This window comes from Hemibagrus wyckioides, linkage group LG01 (assembly GCF_019097595.1).
Source record: "Hemibagrus wyckioides isolate EC202008001 linkage group LG01, SWU_Hwy_1.0, whole genome shotgun sequence".
Classification (NCBI taxonomy): Eukaryota; Metazoa; Chordata; class Actinopteri; order Siluriformes; family Bagridae; genus Hemibagrus; species Hemibagrus wyckioides.
Window position 1 is genome coordinate 10,765,207 of NC_080710.1, and position 22,108 is coordinate 10,787,314.

At 36.5% G+C, this 22,108-nt stretch overlaps 3 protein-coding genes across 6 annotated transcripts; 1 reads left to right on the plus strand and 2 right to left on the minus strand.

Moving 5' to 3' along the window:
• Positions 1-4,970: 4,970 nt before the first annotated feature.
• Positions 4,971-11,642, minus strand: tlr21 (toll-like receptor 21). 4 transcript variants are annotated; one of them, XM_058395998.1, is made up of 4 exons: positions 11,482-11,642; positions 10,746-10,800; positions 9,147-9,220; positions 4,971-8,350 (listed from the first exon to the last, which is right to left on the minus strand). In XM_058395998.1, exon 4 carries the CDS (start codon positions 8,247-8,249, stop codon positions 5,268-5,270), a length of 2,982 nt encoding a protein of 993 aa, XP_058251981.1. In that variant the 5' UTR covers positions 8,250-8,350; positions 9,147-9,220; positions 10,746-10,800; positions 11,482-11,642; the 3' UTR covers positions 4,971-5,267. The 4 variants fall into 4 exon arrangements, with proteins under 4 accessions (XP_058251981.1, XP_058259450.1, XP_058267163.1 ...); XM_058403467.1 differs by having other exon boundaries at positions 10,746-10,803; XM_058411180.1 differs by lacking the exon at positions 10,746-10,800 and having other exon boundaries at positions 11,482-11,569.
• Positions 11,643-11,687: 45 nt separating this feature from the next.
• On the minus strand, positions 11,688-14,064 carry cnfn (cornifelin). The gene is made up of 4 exons (XM_058376573.1): positions 13,907-14,064; positions 13,543-13,668; positions 12,530-12,666; positions 11,688-12,023 (listed from the first exon to the last, which is right to left on the minus strand). Coding segments are annotated over exons 1-4 (354 nt in total). The 5' UTR covers positions 13,908-14,064; the 3' UTR covers positions 11,688-11,933.
• Positions 14,065-17,852: 3,788 nt separating this feature from the next.
• On the plus strand, positions 17,853-21,735 carry cxcr3.2 (chemokine (C-X-C motif) receptor 3, tandem duplicate 2). Its single transcript, XM_058389804.1, has 2 exons — positions 17,853-17,975; positions 19,765-21,735. Exons 1-2 carry the CDS (start codon positions 17,946-17,948, stop codon positions 20,851-20,853), a joined length of 1,119 nt encoding a protein of 372 aa, XP_058245787.1. The 5' UTR covers positions 17,853-17,945; the 3' UTR covers positions 20,854-21,735.
• The last annotated feature ends 373 nt before the right edge of the window (positions 21,736-22,108 follow it).

The following is a 22,108-nucleotide window of genomic DNA, read 5'->3' on the forward strand; positions in this document are numbered from 1 at the left end:
AAAACGCTTCTGCTGTGGCAAAATGTGGCCAAAAGATGGCGGTATGCGCTAAAAAAGAAAATGCAGGTAGTTCCTGCCAGATTTCTGATAAATTTGCATTAAAAGCTTTCAGCTTTCTCATGGGTTGTTTAAATCTGACGCCAAATTATCGCAATATATATATTTTTCTAATTCATTTAAAAGAGTGATTGTTGTTTGTTGGTCTGTTTCTGGCGCTCTGGCAATAATTAAAACCACTGCTGAGGGCTTAGTTTTGTTGTGTTTGTTTTAGGGCTCTGTCTGAATTTATGTTTGAACTAAGGTCAAGTTTAATAATATAACGAATGTACCGATATGAAATACTAACAGATGAGAAATAACTAGTATTTATTGATTAACTGCTCCTCGGGTTATTTGAGATTCCAGACAGTATAATGTGAAAGGAGAATTGCGATTTGGGTGTTTTAATGTGTTTAATTTTCAGATGGTCTGCTGAAGAATACGATTTATTTACAAATGTATGAAGTAAGTAAGAGAAATATCTCGACCATTTTTAACAGCGTGTTGCCAGGTAACAGAGTGTTCGTGTTAACGGTGTAACTCGAGTTAACGAGACTGGTCAACAACATTAAACAAAGTGTTTGGCACGACTGGTTAGAGAAGAAGGTTTAGCGGAGGTAGGACCACACACACTGACGTCAAAATGGATAATAATAATAATAATAATAAAGTCATTTATCAGCGGGATGTTACACCCCCTAAAGCTATCCAGACTGCATGCTAGCTATCTTAACAGCGACTACCGGCCGAATATAAACGCTGGACATTTGTAGGAGAAGTTGGTCACTGGCTATTAATCTTGGCTAATGCTGTAAAAAAAAAACACCTTAGTTTTAAAGTTATAAACGCACCAGGGTAACAAAAATAGGGGGGAAATGAGTAAATATTTTAAATCTGGTCCAGTACAAGTAAAAGAAGCAGTACTAGTGGGACAGGTGGTGTGTGTGTGTTTATATATATATATATATATATATATATATATATATATATATATATATATATATATATATATATATATATATATATATATGTATGTATATATATATATATATATAGGATGAAACATGCACGCTGCGTACATATAAATTAACGTTAATGAGATGTTTTCCGTAAAGCTTCTTTCCATTAAGGATTTGAGACAATGTCCAGTTGAAATGAACTGGATTAATGTTGTACCGATGGTGCATATGCAAAAGTGTACTATGGGCAAAAATGTGTTTGTTTATGGGGTGCATTATTATACCACTAGTCATCTAGTATCTAACTAATTGTTTTTTCTATATCGATTAAATGATCTCTTAGTCCAGCTAATTTCCTTTTATTTGTGTGCATTTAACTAGCATACTTGCTATGAGGCATCACAGCAGAAGAGCATTGTCTGACAAACAAAATGTCTTAAACATGTACAACAGCAATAGGAAGGCCAAGTTGAAACCCTGCAACACAGGTATTTCTGCTCCTTGCCACAGTTCAGTTTGTAGTAACAATAAAACTGAAGAGCATTACAGTGTGCCTCAAAAGACGAAACGTCTCAAAACCATTAAACAACGAAACCAAATTCGAAGGCAGAACAGCAACAGGTTTAACCCGCACCATCAACACTGTGAAAGAGGAAGCAAGAACAAAAGACCATGTAGTGAATGTCAGGATAGCCATTGCAGTTGCTTCCTGAACATTTCTGTAAAAGAAAAGCCAGTTGCTAAGCCATTTCCTTCACAGAAGCCAAGCATTATCACTGAAGGTCGTCTTACATCTATCAGAGGCCTTTTCAGCCATGAGGTGAGGTCTGTAGACATCGAAAGACTAGTACAGGAAAAGAAACATCACAAGCACACAGAAAAGCAGGAAGGACATACTACTGCAAGTAATTCCCCTACTCCTCCCTGTGTAATTCCCCATTCAGCATCCCCTGCTGTGATTGCTGAAACAAGTGAGGAAGGCATTTCTGCATGTGCAAATAAAGACCAGAAATCAAAGAAATTAAAGAAAACAGATCATTTGCAGACTAATTTAGAAGAGACAGACGCTGTGATTTTGCACAGCGGAGATGAAAATCACAGTTCTACACAGATTCCAAAAACTACAGATAATACTGCTAGATCTGCAAGCCCATCAGATCAGAAAGGGGTGCAAGAAGCTGCCAGTTTGTCTTCGTCAGAAAGTGAATCTGTACGTAAGTCCTTTCCAACATCCTTTAAAGTCACCCCGAATGACTATAAAGCCATTCTGAAAAAGAAAAACACACACATCCAAAAGCAAACTGCTGCCATGGATCTGCAACCTGATTTTGTAAATTCTGAAAGACTTGGCATCCCTGCAGGGTTAGAAGTCTTAAATTTTCACGCGCCACAGTTTGATCCTAGTCCTACAATCTTCCCGTTTTCTTCACCCACAATGGATGGAAAAATAAATGCACTGAGAGATAAAAGTCAACACAGTAAACCTGGTTTTTCATCCAAAGATGACACAGTGAGTAGGCTCACAGCCCGGCTGTGTCACGATCTAGGTTCTTTTCCACTACAGCGCCACTGCCCTCTGCTGACAGACTGCAGGAAAGTGCTTCTGCACCACCTACAGGAACGACATGGCTCTCAGCTTCACCACAACCTGCACAGGCTTCACTCACACCTCAGTGTAGAGGGGCCACATTCCCCACACACTGCAGAGCAAGTATGGCCTAGAAAAGTGCAAAAATATTTAGACAATAAACAAAAGCATTTCGGCTATATGAGGAAACATGAAGATGATCAACAGAGTGAGATAATGGAATTTCAGACAGGTATGTCACCTTATCAGTAAGTGGCCATATTACATATAGTAATTTATATTTGGGTGAAAAAAAAGGATTTACATATTTTCTGAACAGTGTTTGTTATTGTCTGTGCTAGATAATGGCTCACAAAATGAGGGCTTTTGTGAGAATGTGGATAGAAGAGCAGCCATTAAGAGGCAGAGGAAGCAAACTTGGGGGATACTCTCACCTCAGGATTTTGTCACAAAACTCCAACGGCCATGCCCAGATACGGTATGCCTTTGATGGTACAGAGTTGCACAACACATACAGATGCAAAAAACATGCTCTGTTACTACCAACACATGAAAATGTACTGACTGAAACGTATGGAAACGAACACAATATTGCATTACTTAGCCATGTCCTTTCACTTAAGGCACGTATGTGCTGATCTATTCATGAAATATGCATGTAAACCTGTACCTATATTTGTAAGGCTACATTATATTCTTACATTTCTTTAAAACTAACTTTTGGGGTAATGGAAAAATCCATTTTTGGCCAAACTATTCATTCAGTAGTGCACAAAGCCCACTATAAAAATTATTGTGATTATTATGAGTAGGATGGCCAAAATATAATCAAAAATGAAACTTTTAGGGTTAAGAAATTTGATTCTGATTCTGATAGCATTATAAGAATAATGAGGGGCAAACTGTTAGACACACACACTCGCACACACTTCAATGCAGCTGCATTCATGGTTTCATGATGAAGTGTTTCATGTCCATGATGATGTCATGGGTTTCCACTGAATTCCAAAGATATTATATTAAACTTTTCTATACAATATACTACGTCTGTCCTTTTGTGTAATTTGTACTATGATTGAACAATCTGTGCATAGTATGTTAAAAAAATGTATGATACAGCAAACAATGCACCTCATTACACCTGTGACTGTACATATACACATTTCGAGTACAGCTAAAGGGTCTAAAGTAAAATTGATATAAAATGTAACACAGTTTTGCTATGGGGAAGTGGTGGTTCATTAGATTTGTTTTCTCTGTCTGTAGTTAAGCCAATGGAATATAACAGCACAGTCTCAAGAGTCTCTTACAGCAAAGCCGTACTCCAAATCCAAGACATTGTCCCTGCACCAGGCCTTCACTAGATCTCAGATTCCAACACTGTGGTCTTGCACAGATCGGATTGTGGACCCCTTTTTCCTGGAGCCACAAAAGCAAGTAAAATTAAGCAGTGGTGAAAACAGGAGGAGACACAGCACTGCACTACCACTGCTGGAACAGTGGAGAAATGACCCTGATTTAAATTTTCTGTTCCAGGACGAGAATTCAAAGAGAACCCATACGTCATTAGGTTCTCTAACAGAGCTGAGGAATCATTCTCCTGACCCCGACACTGAGAGTGTCAGTGAGAGGCTGTTCTTTAGTGCTTCCTCTACTGTTTCAGCGTTCTTTCCTCCTGAAGGGTTTTGTTATGAACCTTACTATCGGTTTCCACATCCATCCAACTCCTTTTACAGGTCCGAAAAATCTACTACGAGTCTTTACGCTCAGCCAGATGTTGAAAAGCAGGGACTTGAACCATCCTTGCACTCGACTAATCCTTATTTCTAGCATTGGCCGTAAGCTAATGGTTACATAAAGCTATATATTTTATATGTAGCATTTATTGTGATGCAGTGACTTTGAGTGTCATCACTAGATTAGACTAAAAAAAGTTAAATAGATGGAAAGAAATGTTTAATAGTGAAAATAATCACTTTAGTTTTTATGTGATTATATATGTACTTCAACTTTGTAATTTGAGCTTTGGGCCAGACCAGAGTTCCCTTCTATAAAATTTCCTAACTGTTACTTAGTAGAAGCGTGTGTAATTTCCCCTTACTAAAGTGTATTGCAAAATGAATTTGCTCAGATGCATATCTATAAACCTGACATATGATTCTTGGTCATTTCAGTTTGATTGACATGTCACAATTATGTATTATTGTGATTTGGACAGCATAATTGAATGGATTAATACACCCAGTAACACTTTTGATGTAAAAAATGTGTTTTCTCTGGTACTCATGGCAGTATATCAGCCTTCTGTTTGAGTTTGTTTTTGACAGACCAAAGTACATGTGCAGTAGCAATGCATATGTGCTTCATATAGTCAAGAATGCAGATTTATAATAAAGTGTTATTTTATTTTCATTTTTATTTCTCACAAAATCTTTTTTGGTGTTGTTGCTTACAGCTGATATTTTGTGTCAGATTTATGTTATTTAACAGGATTTATGCCATTTTCATTCTGTTCATTGTTCATACTTCTCTTGCCAGTGCACACTGAAGTAAATAATCATTTAAGAAAAATGTTATTAATAAAGAAATTGGTACCAAATGTTTGCAGTCTAATACAGGCTTATTTACTTTCATGATTTCTTTGGAAGAAAAGAGACTAGAGATGAAGCATAAGTCTGATGTTAGGGCATAAGGGGATATGGCTCATCATCCATTTGTTCCTGGTTCTTACAATATTCTCTTTCCTCTGCTTTTGCATCATCTTTCTGCTGCCCAATGTGTACATTCTCCTCCATCTGTTCTTCATCTTGGCGTCTACAGTTGCTGCTTCTTAAAGCTCTTTTAAGCTGCTTCCAGAACAGCCCCTGTGCCTTGACGGGATCTGTGCATTCGAGTCCTGGCCACTGCAGATAAGTCTTTTTCAGCATAACTTTTCTCATACGGTGATAGGCAGAGAGCTGTCGCTCATGGATGGACTCCAAAAAGACCAGTAAGAGCACATCCTGCATCTCGTCAAAAAGACGGTAGCTGGCCAACTGGATCTCTAGGGAGCACCACTCACTATGGAGGAAGTTCTGGCTGACCACACACACTGTTTTGCGGCTGTTGTAAACCGCTGACACAATGTTGTCGACTATATTGCGGCCCGGCTCAAAGTCCCGGTGGTGGAGGCAAAGTCGGAACCCACTCCCTTCAAGGTTTGGGAGAAGCTCCTCCATCACCCATTTCTCATCTGCCGAGTTGTAGGAGATGAAAGCATCATACGTGCATTTCTCTTCCTTTTCTCGAATTCGACGCCACTGCTCACCAAACCAAGAGCGGAAGACGTAATAGCCATATTTAAATTTCCAGTAGAGCTTGACATAAAGTAGTGGCAGTAATGTTAGTAGCAGTGTTACAACATAAGTAGAGGCAAACCAGTACACTCCAAAATCTGAGCATACATGGGTGTCAAAGTTGTAAAAGCTTGAATTTTTGTCACCTGGACAGGTATGGTTGTAAAGATATATAACCTGGACCCTTTGGTTGTTTTTTGTCCAATTCTTTAGCTCGCTATTGGGACAGTTGCAACTGAGAGGAGTATTTCTAACATCTAGATACTGTAGATTAGTCAGATTTTCCAGCAAGTCCACATCCAAAGTCTGCATGGCATTGCGGTTAAGATGCACTACTTTCAGTCCTGTGAGATTGCCAAATACCTCTTTTGAGAATGACTCAATGCCCATGTTCTCAACTGTTAATTTCTCCAGCTTGTGAAGATTTTTGAAAATTCCTGGTTTGAGTTGGGTTATGCCAACACATGAGTCATCTAATGTTAAAAATTTTAAGTTTATTAGGTCATCAAATGTGTCAGTGCTAAAAGATGAGATATGGTTGTTACTGAGGTAAAGACTTTTCAGGGATGTGAGACCACGAAAAAATGCATGTGGTAATAAGTTGATGCCATATGGCATCTGTCCATCTAACTTTAAGTCAGTCAGCTTTGTTAAATTCACAAATGGGGAGTTTACATGTTGTTTAGCATAATGGATGAAATTGCCTTGTAAATCTAGCACGTTCAGTGTGCGATGCAGGCTTCCAATCAGCTGAACATCAATTTTTGCTAGACGATTGCGGTCTAAGTAAAGATTATTCAAGCTGTCTAGCCCTACAAATGCTAGGGGCATTAAATGTGCTATCTTGTTTCCTCCTAAATCTAAAATCCTTAGCTGACTGAGGGAGTAGAATGTGTTGTTGAATATGACAGAAATTTGGTTATTACGTAAATTAAGTGTCTGAAGACTGTGAAGGTCCTCAAAGCTCTCATTATAGAGATCAGTCAGAAGATTGTTGTCCAGACGGAGCGTAAGAAGGTCTTTAAGTCCACTGAGTGCTTTGCGATCCAAGTAGGCAATTATGTTTATATTCAGTTGAAGAGTTGTCAGATTTGGCGTATGGCTGAAAGCAAAAGAATTCACTTTAAGAATGCGATTGTAGCGGTAGCTCAGTTCCTTCAAGTGGAGGAATTTTGTGCCATTTTTGCAACTTTCAAGCTCTGAAAAGTGGTTATGTTCAATTTTGAGTTTCACAAGATATTTTTGTCTTACAAGGAATTTCAAACAGCCTATGCTTTTCAGCTGATTGAATGAAAGGTCCAAACTATTAGTTATAGTAGGACAGTCAGAAAATGTCTTACTATTAAGAACTTTCAGATCATTGCTCTGAAGGAGCATTTTTTGCATATGTTTGTTTGGATAGTATGACAGTTGTTTGCACAGTGAAACTATCATTTGGGGCTCTTTTAATCCCAAACCTGAGAAGTCTACATGCCAAGGAATCACATTAGTATGATTAAGGAGTGTTATAATAGAAATGTTGGTTGAATGCAAATGTAAGTATGTCAGACTGCTCAGGTTCAGACCAAAGAAAGCTTGGGCTGATAGACCTTCATTGTAAGAGAGATCCAGCAGTTTGACTCTGCTTAGAAAGTCATTTCTGCATTCCAGTGTGGTTAGGTTGTTATGACCAAGAAAAAGATGGGAAAGTGACTGCGGCAGGTTGGCTGAGTGTAGCAAAGTGATAAGTCTGTTGAAGGAAATGTCCAGGTATTTCAGCCTTTTCAGCTTTGATATGGAGTGCACCAATGCTGAGAAGTTCTTTAACTGGTTTGTACTTAGATCCAGAGTCTCTAATTCTGATAAGCTAGAAAATAGGTCAGAAGATATATTTGTCAGTCTGTTGCCATTCAGGAACAAAGTTCTGAGGGTCTGAAGGTCTTGGAAAATGGACGAATCCAGATAAACTATGTCGTTGATGGACAAGTTAAGCATGCGAAGATCATGTAGGTTAGAAAAGGCATCTTTCTTGATGTCCTTAATGTGATTGTTGCTTAGTTGCAGAAATCTGAGGTTCGGCAGGCCAGAGAAGCTATTTTGAGGAATTTCGTCAACTTTGCAGTAGAAGATTGAAACGTTTGTAGCAGAATTTGGTAAGTCACCCACAATAGCACTCAATGTCTGAGCTTGGCGTTCAGTGCATTTGAAGGTTGTATGGTTTGAGCCAGGAAATTCTATACAATTCTTGAAACTGTAGCTCATGCTGAACTGACACATCGAAATGACAATTGTCACTGAGATCAGAGCTTGGATCCTGTATTGTGCCATAGCTTGTAGACCTGTGTTCATCCAGAATGCTTTTCAAAGATTTTCAAGTCTTTTTTGGTATGGTATGTTTAATAATATAGAAGGCCTGGACTCTCTGGGCTTTTATGGTCAACCACAATTGTCTGGAAAGAAAGAAGAAAAGAACAACTGTTAATTCAACAACAACAGCAATCAGTTTTTGCTTTCAGACATCTTGACTACTTTCTAATGGTCATACTTGATAAAAAAAAAAGGAAAGAAAAAGAAAAAGAAAGAAAGCAAAAGTACTTAAACACATAGGAACCCACATAAACATATAAACCACACAGATTACATAAATACATAGGGGGTTTAGTAAGGGTTGTAAATAAAGTAACTTTTTTGCAGTTTTTACCTGGCCTGCCATTTGCAATTCCTGAAGTTATAGTGAACTCTGACTGCCAAAATCACATCTGATATAAGATAAATGTTTAATGTGTAATTAACTGTATTGTACAAATGTTGAAAATGTAAATTACTTCAAAAGTGCTTCAAGAGCTTAAATACGTTTTCCAGGCCATCTATTACTATGACTATTGCTGCTGCATTTTCGGATATAATTTATTTTTTAAAGTGTATTAATATGTTGCTTTTCCAGTTTTATTTGCCTTCGGTTGATACAAGTTCCTGTTCTTGGTTGACAGAAGTGAAAGCTGATGAGGAAATATGATGCTTTTTTAGCCCCCCATCTGGGCAGGTTACCAGAAACCATGCCAAAGTGAAATAATGAAGTTTTTTGTCCATTCTAATGCTTGATGTGGCCCAAAAACACCTAAGCCATGCTTACATAGAAAACAATAAAACAAAACCAACTGGCATTTATTTAAAAAAAAAAAAAAGATACCACAAGCACACTTTACATACAAAACATAGAACATAAAAAAGCATTTGTACACTTACAATTATTTTGGTCTTCACAGTTAATCCATGCTTAATATGATGCCCTGCACCATGTGGTTACATGCTTGGGAGACCTGTATGAAATTAAAGATTACTACATACAGACTACATACATCCACTATAAATTATTGTGAGACCAGTTGGCTAATAGTAATTGCAAAATGGGTCTAACAGCATCTGTTTGCAAAAGGAAGGCCACTCTATTCACCAGATAAGCAAATTCCCCATAGTAGTGTAATAAAGGCCAAAGGTTAATGAACACTGACAAAGTACTGGCAGAACCAGAAAGATACCAGTACCAGTATCTGGGTTTTTCTTTTTTCTACAGTGGTGCTTATGTTCATTGATGACATTAAGAACACATAATTATTCATGCTCCTTAGAGAGCTCTTTAGATCTGTGGGATGATGATGATGATGATGATGATGATGATGATGGAGGAGAAGAAATAAGCAGAATGTCAGCAGATAGTTTGGAGGAACTGCTCCCTGGACCTGTTTGATCCAGCCGGATATCCTACTTCCGGTTAGAGTTCTCATCACTTTGAAACCATTCACCACTGCTGAGGATGGCATGTTGGATACCACTTAGAAACCACAAGGATTTTTTTTTTTAACTGCAATTGATATGATCAGTTTTGCAATAACTTCCTAGGACTACAAGTGATAAGATTTAGAACGGCAAATATTGTTAACTGTTTTTATTCATTACTTTTTGACCATATAGTACCAATATAGAAGCAAGTTATTTATAATTGCACCATCTGGTGCCACACAGATGAGGTTTCCTTTAGAATTTGGTTCCTCTTAATTTTCTTCCTCATATTGTCTCAGGCTTTTCTCACCACTGTCACCTCTGACTTGCTCATTAGGAATAAATTTATAAATTAATTTATAAAAATTTATAAATAAATTAATTATATCATGTTTTTATATATTTTCGCAAAGTTGCTTTGTGGCAATGTCCATTGTTAAAATTGATTATACAAATAAATTTAATTGAATTGACTTAAATTAAGTTTTGTAAATTAAAACCTACCTGTTCATGCCCAAACTTGAGTTTTTAACTAAAAACTAAAGCATTGTAACAGTTTTCTTTAGTAAAGCCAATACTGAGCATACATTTTGTCTGATTTTCAACAGTACATCTATGATTTTTATATCTTTAAATGATAACTATGTTTTGGGAAAGACAAAAGAAAAAAAGAAAGACTTGACATTGTTTTGTGCTTAAAACTCAAAGAGAAAATTCAGAAGGTAAACTTGTGAAGCAAACGCAAGAAATCCTCAAATGTTATTTGCAGGTATTGCCAAGTGAGGATGCTTAAGCACACATTATTAAAAAAAAATATAATGAATAATCAATAATCAGAGCTATTCACATTGAATTTACATTTACTGAGTACTTAATAACAGTCATTTGTACACTTACACATTCGTGCAATTATCCAATCATGTCCGCAGTGCAGTGCATAAAATGTAGATATGGGTTATGGTGAGAAGAAAAGCTTGAGGCGGATGTGCTACAACATCATAAGACCATGTTTCACTTCTGTCAACCAAAAACAGAAATCTGAAACAGCAGTGGGCAAGGACTCACCATAAGTGGACAGTTGAAGACTGAAAACAAAGCCGGGTCTAATGAATCAGGATTTCTGCTGAGGCACACAGATGATTGGGTGAGAATTTGGCACCAACAGCATGAATCTATTGAACCAACCTGCCTTGTGTCAACAGTCCACAACAGTATGGGGAATGTTTTCTTGGCACAATTTGGGTTGTTAATACCAATCAAGTATTACTTGAATGACACAGACTATTTGAGTATTGTTGCTGATCGTTTGCATCATTTCATTTCCACAATTTAACATCATCTAATAGCGACTTCCAGCATGATAATGCCCCATGTTACAAAGCAAAAGTCCCCTCAAGCTGGTTTCATAAACATGACAATGAGTTCAGTGTTCTTTACCTTACTAGTCACCAGATCTAAGATGTGGTAGAACAGGAGATTCACAGCATGAAAACAAAAAATCTGCAGGAATTGCATGATGTAGTCATGTCAGAATAGAGCGGAATCTCAAAGGAATGTTTCCAACATCTTGTGGAATTCATGACATGAAGAAATTAGACTCTTTTAATAGCAATAGAAATCACTACCCAGTATTAGTATCGTACTAGTTTCCATGCAAAATGTAATAAAATTTGTGCTCCTAATAAAGTAAGTGTATTTTAAATATAGTGTATATTCACATTTGGTAGTTTGGCTACTTGGTTTTTACTTTTAGATACTTTTTTATACCTCTAAACTTGCATGCTATATTTGTACACCTTACCTTCATCAGTTGTTGCTGCATAAATCTTTGAGAAGTGAATAAGACTGTCTCTGTATTAGCGTTTTAGCGTCCATCACTCTCTCTTTTCTTCAGGAAAAGACCAGAATTAATTTCAGCAGAAACAAAAAAGAGGAAGCAAAATGAACGCATACATTTGGAAACTTTGCACTGTGATTAAATCACACTCAAAGCACTGACAAAAGCACTCCAAAACAAATATTTTATTGAACTGGGTAGTCAAAATGTATAATAATAATAATAATAATAATAATAATAATAATAATAACAATAATAATATGATTATTATTGCAATATTAATAATATTGTACAAGGCAGTCTACAGTAAAGTACTCCTATGACTAGTTATTATTTATCTATAAATTAACATGTGGAAGAGGAAGTTTTGTCATCAGGAAGCCACCAGGCATCATGTCCCTGACTTTTTGGATTCCTCAGCCCCTCATCTTTTGTTCCCGAGCCATCTGGCAGAGACCACATAATGGGCAGCAGGCCATAACCAACCAGTCATCACAGATGGACCCCTGCGTAAACATGTACAACCAATCATATACTGCATACACTTGTATACTGCCTGTACTGTTGTATTACTCTGTATTAGATACCATACAAACTTGATGCATGAGTATTTATGTCATGTTAGGTACATTTTAGGACATTTAATATGCATAGGAATAGTGTATTCAATATGTGTGTACAAATATGCAATATGCACTTTCAAATATTCTGTAAACTCAACTATTTTAATGTGAAATCAGTTTTTAGCATTTGTTAAAAACGAAAAACGAAAAAAATCATAACCTTTTGGAAACATTATTGGTGGTTTGTTTGTTTATTTGTTTATTTACTTATTTATTTCAATTACTTGCACATAATGAAATATAAAATGATCATTAACAATACACTTGGAAAAAGGACAAATTAAAAATTGCACAATTGTTTGGTTTTCTGTCCCATAACATTTTTTTTAGTTTGTTTGTTTTTATTTGTTTTTTAAGTGAGCACATCTGTTTATTACAGATAAACTTACATTGATCCGGTATTTGTCACGAATGCTGGTTCGTAACGCAATCATGGCTCCAGGCAGAAAGGGTAGACAGCAGGTATCACCATGGTCCTGTGCCACCTTACAGCCAAGGATGCAGGGGATAAATGCACCACAGAGGCCTGTGGAGAGAGAGACACACATTTCATCCATTTATGTAGAGAAGGACTAGGGTTCAACTTGAAATGCTGGTCTCCTTACATTTCAGATTATATACATTATTACAGTAATAATGGGCAATGAACTGTAAATATTGATCACTTCCTATGAAAAACAATTCTCAGCAGGAAAGAAGCATACTGAACAAACATTATGTTCCACTGTGTACTTTCTGAGCTTCATTTATTAAATCTGAATTTGCTTGAGGCTCCTTGTTTAAAAGTAAACTCCAAAATAAAAAAAAGCAAAAAATTATTGGCTACATCTGTTCTAACTTAAAAGAAGGTAGAATTAAAACCTAATGTTATTAGAAGATTTTAAAAACCAATCACACATTTATCAGGACAGTCTCCACAGTTCCATAAAACAGGATCTGAGTTCAGAGTAACACATCAGCCACAATTATACTAACCTCATTGTTGGCCAACATTACCACTATTACTTACTACTACCACAAATATTAATAATTATTAATAATTCATCTTCAATCAGCTGTTTATCCAAGACAAGGGTGTGATGTATCTAAAATCTCTCACAGGAACAGAGTGAATGGGATCCCAGTAAAATGCAGGGCATCATGTGCGCACACACACACACACACACACACAGGAACAATTTAGAATAGTAGCCCACCAATCATATTTTTAGCGAGAAAACCCACACAGGCATAGCATCCTAAGCTGAAAATCAAACCAGGGACCTACACCTACGGCAGCTACAACTGCACCACCATGCTTCCCACAAATAATGCTAATAACTATTAGAAATAAATATGACTGCACATAAAAAAGCCTCCCTCTTCCTCATTCACACATATACACAGACATAAACCCACTTACAGATGCCACAGTCATCACAGCAGTCACAGAGGTTGGAGCTCCAGTCAGAGGAACCAGTGGAGACAGAGTAACTGGTGACTGTCACCTGAGGCTGTGTGCTGACCACTTCAGTTTGATATGTCATCACTGCCAGAAACACATATAAAATGCTAATGTCTAAAACGCTATGGTACCCACCAAGCTTCAACAGTTAGACATGATTATTTTATTTAAGAGATATACAAAATGCATTAACCCAGGGTCTTAACCCAGGGTCTTAGTATCTGATAAATGTTCTATGATATCTAATATCAGTTAAGAAACTCCCCTGATAGAGTTTACCATCAAAATATCTCAAATATTTTTGTTAATTTAGAAAACTTACTCTTGATCCGTGTCAGGTTGTAGATCTCGGCGAACGCGGGAGCTCACAGCCAGCAGTTCAAATGGGAGGAGAAAAAAGATCCTTACCGTTTATACTAATAATGATGTCACAGCCTGGTTCCAGTGCTAAGGCAACCTGTGGCCCTGATAAGAGGTACTGGGTGGGTGTACTCACCTGCCATGTTATAAAACAAAACACTGTTTGATTTTGGGGCGAGTTAGGTTTCTGTTTATTCTTCCTGAATATAGTATACATGTGTAGAACCTTTCTGGTGCTTATGTGTGCATATGGAGGTGGTCTTAACACAACAGGGTGGAGAAACTCACAATTCTTGATGTTTTGATTAATGCAGTTTCTGTAACCTATGACACACTTTTACAAACAATATTATTTGCTGTAATGTCTACTCCTATATGAAACTAAACTAAATGTACATATAATAAGGCAAATGTTTCATAGCGTGTATGTACACTTATACACGTTCCAACCTGTTCAAAAGATCACACATGATTTCTGTGGAATGTTTCAAAGTATGTAATGCCTCATAATTGACTAATTTTCCTAACAATGTTTTTTCCACCCTATTAAATACGTCCTCGCAGGGCACGTCTATGTTCTTCTTACATCAGTTGTTTACTTTCAGGATAGAGTAGTATCAAGCATCATAATGGCTAAACAAATTACCTATATACCTCAATATCCAACAGACACAACATGAAAGGAATGACCTATATAGCGCCAACACGAATACACAATACAACTTTGTTTAAATTATAAAATTAAAGTCACATTTGATCTTTGTATGTCTGAGGTACTAAAAAGAGCACATGGACGAATGGAGAGTATGATTTGTACAAAAGAGTAATAAGAAAGGCTTATCAGTGAACTGAATTTGTGGATGTGTTTGACTTTACTATTTACTTACCAAGGCATGTCACTGAGTGTTCACTCAGGATATCAGGCAGTAATGTTTTTTTCCTACTCTGAATGCAGTAATGGCCCTGTAAAGTAAAGTTCTGTAGCATATCTCAACACCCCATTTGATAACAATGAAATGCTTTTATTCTTTACGACTTAAGAGCTGTTTAAACAGTGCACTGACAGGAAGGGCTGTTTCATTGTTTAACTGTGACCATCCCAAAAACTGTAATGCTGTGTCCAGAGACAAAAAACAACAGTTTAGTATAATGTTTCTGAGGAAATCATGCTGAGGAATCTGTTCTGCTCTCACATCCCATTTGCCCCACATGCTTATTTCCTAATTAGAAAACACTTTCAGTTGTGTTACAAAAGAGTTATATTTTTATATGGTAGGTCTGAGCAAGACTACTGCTAAATCCCAAACTTTCACAAGTCTTATTATATATATCCCAGACTTGTGAAAGTTTGGGACTTGTGTATATATATATATATATACTGTTTATTGAACTTCATTTTGCTCCTTCCTAAAGTTAGTTATTAACCTGATAACAAAAACAGTTAGACATTTATAGAGCAAAAACAGTAACAATAAAAAAAAACACTAGTGAATTTCATGTGATGTCCCATAATATGGTCATACATCAATAACATTTTTCAGAAGTAGCTTGTCCATAACTAATAAAGCAACCAGACTACAAGTTTAAACACTGATGCAAGCAGTCACTAGAAAACACAAGCACAACAATCAAGCACTTCTACAACATGCTACTGAAGATTCAAGATCAAGATTCAAGAAGCTTTATTGTCATTTCAACCACATATAGCTGACGCAGTACATAGTGAAATGAAACAATGTTTCTCCAGGACCTGGTGCTACATAAACATACAACAACAATGAGTTCAACACAAAAAAACAACACCACAGAGCTAGGACAGAAGTTTGTCTTAGCCACGTAAAGTGCACAGTGTGCAGCTAGGTGCAAACAGAGCATAGACAAGACAGTGCAAAAGACAATAAATACAAGAAAGACAACACAAAAAACACAGGACACTTAGCGCCGAAAAAGAAAGAAAAGAACATGTGTAATGGAATGTAAGTGAAATAAAATAAGATAAAAAGAAATGATGTAAAAAAATATTGTGGAAAAATACAACAGCAGCGGTAGAGGTAGTGCAAGTAGAAATAAACATAAATACAACTATAGCAGCAGATGACAGGTTGAGGTAGTGCAAATAAAAATAAACGTAAATATAACTATAGCAGCAGATGACAGGTTGAGGTAGTGCAATAAGTAATGAACAATATAAATTATGTGTGTGCATGTGTGTGCGTCCACACAGTCAAGAGAGAGAGTGTGTGTGTATATGTGTGTGAGAGAGACAGAGAGTTGTATACAGTTCAGTCCTGAGTGTGTGTGTATGTGTGTGTGTGTGTGTGTGTGAGAGAGAGAGAGCATGTAGAACAGTTCAGTCCTGGGTGTTGAGCCTGATGGCTTGAGGAAAGAAACTGTTACACAGTCTGGTTGTGAGGGCCCGAATGCTCCGGTACCTCTTTCCAGATGGCAGAAGGGTAAAGAGTGTGTGTGAGGGGTGTGTGGGGTCAGCCACAATGCTGTTAGCTTTGCAGATGCAGTGTGCGGTGTAAATGTCCGTGATAGAGGGGAGAGAGACTCCGATGATCTTTTCAGCTGTCCTCACTATCCGCTGAAGGGTCTTGCGATCCGAGACGGTGCATTTCCCAAACCAGGCGGTGATGCAGCTGCTCAGGATGCTCTCGATGGTCCCTCTGTAGAACACAGTCAGGATGGGGGAAGGGAGATGGGCTTTCCTCAGCCTCCTCAGGAAGTAGAGGCGCTGCTGGGCTTTCTTGGTGATGGAGCTGGTGTTGAGTGACCAGGTGAAGTTCTCCACCAGATGGACACCAAGGAATTTGGTGCTCTTGACGATCTCCACCGAGGATCTGTCGATGAACAGCGGGGAATGGTCACTCTGTGCTCTCCTGAAGTCAACAACCATTTCTTTAGTCTTGTCGACATTCAGGGAGAGGTTGTTGGCTCTGCAGCAGGCTGTTAGATGTTGCACCTGAAAGAGTATGTGCTAATAAAAGTCTTACACACTTTTGACCTCTGAGTAATTCTGCATTTAAAGTACATCCGTTTTATATTAGTAAAGCAACAGTGCCACTCTGTGCTAAAGGAAGTCAGTACAGAAATGAAATCTTGAGATTAAGAATTTACATGGGCAGAGATTTGAAAACAGATTTTAAATCATTTTGAGCATTTAAAAATATACAACCATACAGTGATTGGGAAATATTTGCATACCAAGTATGAACTGATCAGACATTTGTCATTTGCAAAGCAAATACAAATTAGAAAAAGTCAGTGCTATTACCTAACCATCTGAACACCAAATGGCAAAGCAGAGCTTGTGGTCAGACAGTAGTAAACGTGCAGCCTCGGGTTGAGCAATTCACTAAGCCATACTTTCGTCTGTGTCTTCAGCTTTTTCACTTCTCTTTCACACCAGTCCTCAGATGGCTCTCGCAATTCTGATGCCAATAGTCCTTGAAACGTGCTCCAACAGCTTCTTTTTTTTGTACGGTTTCAAATTGCAAGCAATTGTTTTCTCTTTCATCTGACTTTATGACTTTACTACAGTGATACATCAACCATTCTTTTTTAATTTTAATTAGGCATTTATAAAGAAAAAATCTATCTATCTATCTATCTATCTATCTATCTATCTATCTATCTATCTATCTATCTATCTATCTATCTATCTATCTATCTATCTATCTATCTATCTACATATCTACATATCTATACATCTATATATCTATACATTTTATTTTTTCCTATATGAATGTTTGCCACCAATTTGTTGTTGTTGTTTTGCTGCAACATTTTTTGGTGTTTTCTGTACCATTTTCCCATCAACATATGTCAAAAAACCCACTTCCCTTCCTCTTGTAATGTTTATTCATTTCGTAAGGATTCTGCTGTAGTTTTCAGTTCCTTTTTGCCTTTTCACCACTCTTTTGTGTAATATGTGCTGAACAGACAGAACGACAGCAGAGACAGTGAGACCACTTTTGACTTTTGTTGATTGTCTAGACATGGTGACATTTACAACTCTTGCAGACGATGTAAGTTCATTTGAGAAATTGTCAATTGTCATTATTCAACAAAAATATACTTTCATTTTCATTAGGTTAAAAAGGTTGTTATTGGTTTGTTTATTTGCCTGTGCATTTGTATTTGGATAGTCTATGAATTTCAATCCTTTGAAATCTAAAACATATGATCTTATGCTATATTATGTTCTCTGACTTCAAACAGTTTATTTTATTTTATTTTATTTTATTTTATTTTATTTTATTTTATTTTATTTTATTTTATTTTATTTTATTTATGTAACTTTACTGGGGAAACTACAGGGAGCACAGGCATATTTTATTCATATGCTGACAAAATACAACATGTGTCTATGTGACAAGACACTTTAATTTTTTCATTTAAGAAAAAAAAAACAAGATACTAAGAAAAAGAAGATAACTACAGACAATTATATATTTCTGTAAAGCTGCTTTGTGACAATGTACATGGTTAAAAGTTAAAGTTAAAAGATAGTTAAAATGAACTGGATAACTACTTTGTCAAACTGAGGGAAAACTGTAAGGGTATCCTGCAACAAAGAGATTTTAGTTTCAAGTTTCAAATTAAGATATCTAGCTACCTTGCACGATACACTACTAACTGACTCAGCTAATCCAACTCTATATAAAATGTAGTTAAGATATTAGAACTAGTTGTAGTTAGATACACCCTAACACTGATGACAAAATACATTTTGAGTTCATCTGATCACATTTTTCTTAAAGAACTTATGCAAAGATTATTGTTTGTGTGCTACAAGCACTGTTTTTTATCCTCAAGTTACCATTAAACAACAAAAACAATCCTTATAGTTAAATATTTCATTTTATTATGCATTTACTTTTAGGTAGGACATTCCTAAATACGATGTCTTTCAAAAATAGATATAAAAATGCTACACTTTGCATGTAATTATATAATTACAAATCTATTGCAAGACTCACAAAAAATCGTCTTAGTGGCTTCCTCAGTTCTATGTGATGATGGAAAATTCCCACTATTTATAACATCATGAGATGGCATTATTTCAGATCCAGGGGTGTGAACTAGGGTAAACGTGCCACAAAATACACAAGAAAACAGAGGCCAGTCACACAAGCCACTACTTGTGTATAATATCATTACTTATTATCAAATATTATCATTACTTTTTGAAACAGAGACTAGTTTATTATATTCATTCTTTGATACCTTTTACATTTTCAAATATGTTTTTTATTTCAAAATTATCTTGTAAGGTCAAAATTTCTGTGTGCTTGTGATAGTGTTAGGGAATCTTAATTTTTTTTTTTTTTTTTAAACTCAAGAGAACATTGTGGAGAAAAACCCTTGACATAAACTAAACTTTATTCTAGACACAATACTACTACTACTACTACTACTACTACTACTACTAATAATAATAATAATAATAATAATAATAATAATAATTATTATTATTATTATTATTATTACTATTATTATCATTGTCTTGTTTTTTTCTGTTCCAGTGTTTTTCTCTCTGTCTGTAATAATCTCACCATAATTTAAATTGTTGTTTATTTACTGAAACTACTGTCTTAACTAGTTTGAGTTGCCCTTCATTAGACAATTTAATAAATGTCACAAAATATTAAAGATTTTTGTGTACCTGATAATCAAGGTAAACCAAAAGTCCACCATATTGTTATTATAGGGCATATTAATAGATGAGCTAGACATGTGAACAGTATATGGTATTACATTTTCAACTATGATGTAGCTAAAAATAACCCTAATCTTGATGTGTTTTTGTTTCAGAGTTACTCGTCAGATTATGACTACAGTTATGAACCAGATACAGCACCCTGCGAAGTAAATGAAACATTCCGTTTCTTTGATAAATTTGCCCCTGCAGCCTACATTGTGATCTTCATCCTGGCTCTACTGGGTAACATGCTAGTGCTGTTTGTAATCCGCCGTTATCGTCAGTCCCGCCACAGTCCATGCTCCTTCTCGCTGACTGACACGTTCCTGCTCCACCTGGCGATCTCTGACCTTCTGCTAGCCTTGACACTGCCCCTCTTTGCCTTCCAGTGGATCTATGGGTGGGTGTTCTCAGTAGGCATATGTAAGGTGGCAGGTGCACTCTTTTCACTGAATATTTACTGCGGCGTTCTCTTCCTTGCGTGCATCAGCTTTGATCGCTACTTGGCCATTGTCCATGTCGTCCAAACCAGCTGGAGGCAAAACACGTGCCTGGCTCAATTAGCCTGTGCAATGATCTGGTGCTGCTGCATCGCTCTTGCTGTTATTGACATCCATTTCCGAAATGTTACAGTGCTACCTGGCTTTACTCTTAAAGTGTGCCATGTAGTATTCGACAAAGAAAGTTCTGCACAATGGCACCTTGGCATGCAGCTCCTCAGCATGTTGCTAGGCTTTGGCCTCCCGCTACTAATAATGCTCTACTGCTACATACGCATTTTCCACACATTGTGCCACAAAAGCACACGCAGGCAGAAGCGACGCTCTCTCAAGCTCATCATCTCCCTAGTGGTTGTGTTTGTGCTTTGCTGGGCACCATACAACATCTTGAAATTGGTTGACAGCCTGTTAATACTGGATATATTGAGCCCCAGCTGCACGCTGAACTACGTGCTTGATATCAGCATCCTGGTGACAGAAAGCATGGGACTGGCTCACAGTGCCCTCAACCCACTCCTATATGGCTTTGTTGGAGTCAAGTTCCGCCATGAGCTTTTCCGTATGTTCAAGTCAGCTCTGAGTTATGCTTGGTGCTTCAGGATGACCAGTCAGGTGCAGAGTCATGGACTGAGTCGCAGGACAACAGGTTCCTTCAGCTCTGTAGAGAGTGAGAACACCTCCTACTTCTCAGTTGTGGCATAAGTAAAGTGATTGCTGAGGATTTCTTTTTGTTTCGCTTGTTTTCATTTCATTTGAAAGTGAAAAAAAATGAACCTATTATTTGTAAAAACTTATTTTCATAATCCCAATATTATACTTTAAATTTGTTATATAAACAAGTTTTGCATTTTCTACATTTTTAAACTGTATAATTAACTTTTCATCTTTCTTCCTTTTTTAAATCCCTTTCATTAGAAAATAGATATGTTTCATGTTTTACTGATAGTTAAATATGTATAAATACAACTGCTAAAGAAACTGCTGTCTTAAGTAGGAAGTGAAACTCATTAGAATTTTCTCTCTTCTTTTTCTCCTAAGCATGTTTCCAATCAATTTATAAAGAAGCTTATTCATCAGTTCTGTTCATAGTTCCCCCCCCCTTTTTTTTTTAAAAAAAAAGAGGTGCTTATACATTTCACTGGCGCATGCAAGTCTCACTAAAAACTGCAGAATATTACCATTATGTTTTGGATGATAGATTCTCAAATTTTAACTCTATTAATGCACCAGCTGATATGGGTTTGAATTATGGGTGGTGATGGCAATAAAAAAGGACTGATTTCCTGTCATGATATAGATGATCATTTACTACACATACTATATTCTATAATACATTTATCATATACTATACTCTACTGTTTATGATTCTGTGTTTTTCCTTCTTTTCATTTTGCCCGCCTGCTTTGATGTATATCCTGTTGTCAGCCATTTTCTACACAGGACGTCAAAACAAGTATACATTTTACAAGTATACATGTTTAAGTATACATTTTCTATTATATGTTTATTTCACAAGAACAAGTCTGATGTATTATGATTGCGGGTAAAGCACAGGAATAAGCTTTAGAGCTATGCTTTTTTTTTTAATAATAAAAACATTCTTAGCTCATATTTAATGAATCACGATTCGATTCTGATTGTTTATTATTTACTGTAAAGTCAGAAATAAACTGCTGTACAAGAGAGACTTCTTGGTAGATCAACGGAAAGCATGAGCTGAAAAAGTTTTTCTCCAATGTCTTCTGTCTGCAAAGCTTTAACTGTGGCAAATGGAGGAGTCTTTGATGAATGTAAAGTTTGATTATTGGAACAGTTATATTAAATAAAACAATAATAATTTCATGACATAATGCCTAATGTACAATGCACACTATATATATATAGTAGAGAGTGTACAAAAAATAAAGTGTCTTAATAAGGTGTTGGAAATTTTATTCTCATTTGTAGAAACATGCTA

Bases quoted from the DNA above. Each gene is read 5' to 3' on its own strand.
- cxcr3.2 (XM_058389804.1), top strand. From the start codon at position 17,946: ATGGTGACATTTACAACTCTTGCAGACGAT. The intron at 17,976-19,764 runs GTAAGTTCATTT...TTTTTGTTTCAG, and splicing joins TTACAACTCTTGCAGACGAT to AGTTACTCGTCAGATTATGA.
- cnfn (XM_058376573.1), bottom strand. The intron at 12,667-13,542 runs GTAAGTGGGTTT...CTCTCTCCACAG, and splicing joins CTGTGATGACTGTGGCATCT to GCCTCTGTGGTGCATTTATC. The intron at 12,024-12,529 runs GTAAGTTTATCT...ATGTTTACGCAG, and splicing joins GTGACAAATACCGGATCAAT to GGGTCCATCTGTGATGACTG.
- tlr21 (XM_058395998.1), bottom strand. From the start codon at position 8,249: ATGAACACAGGTCTACAAGCTATGGCACAATACAGGATCCAAGCTCTG.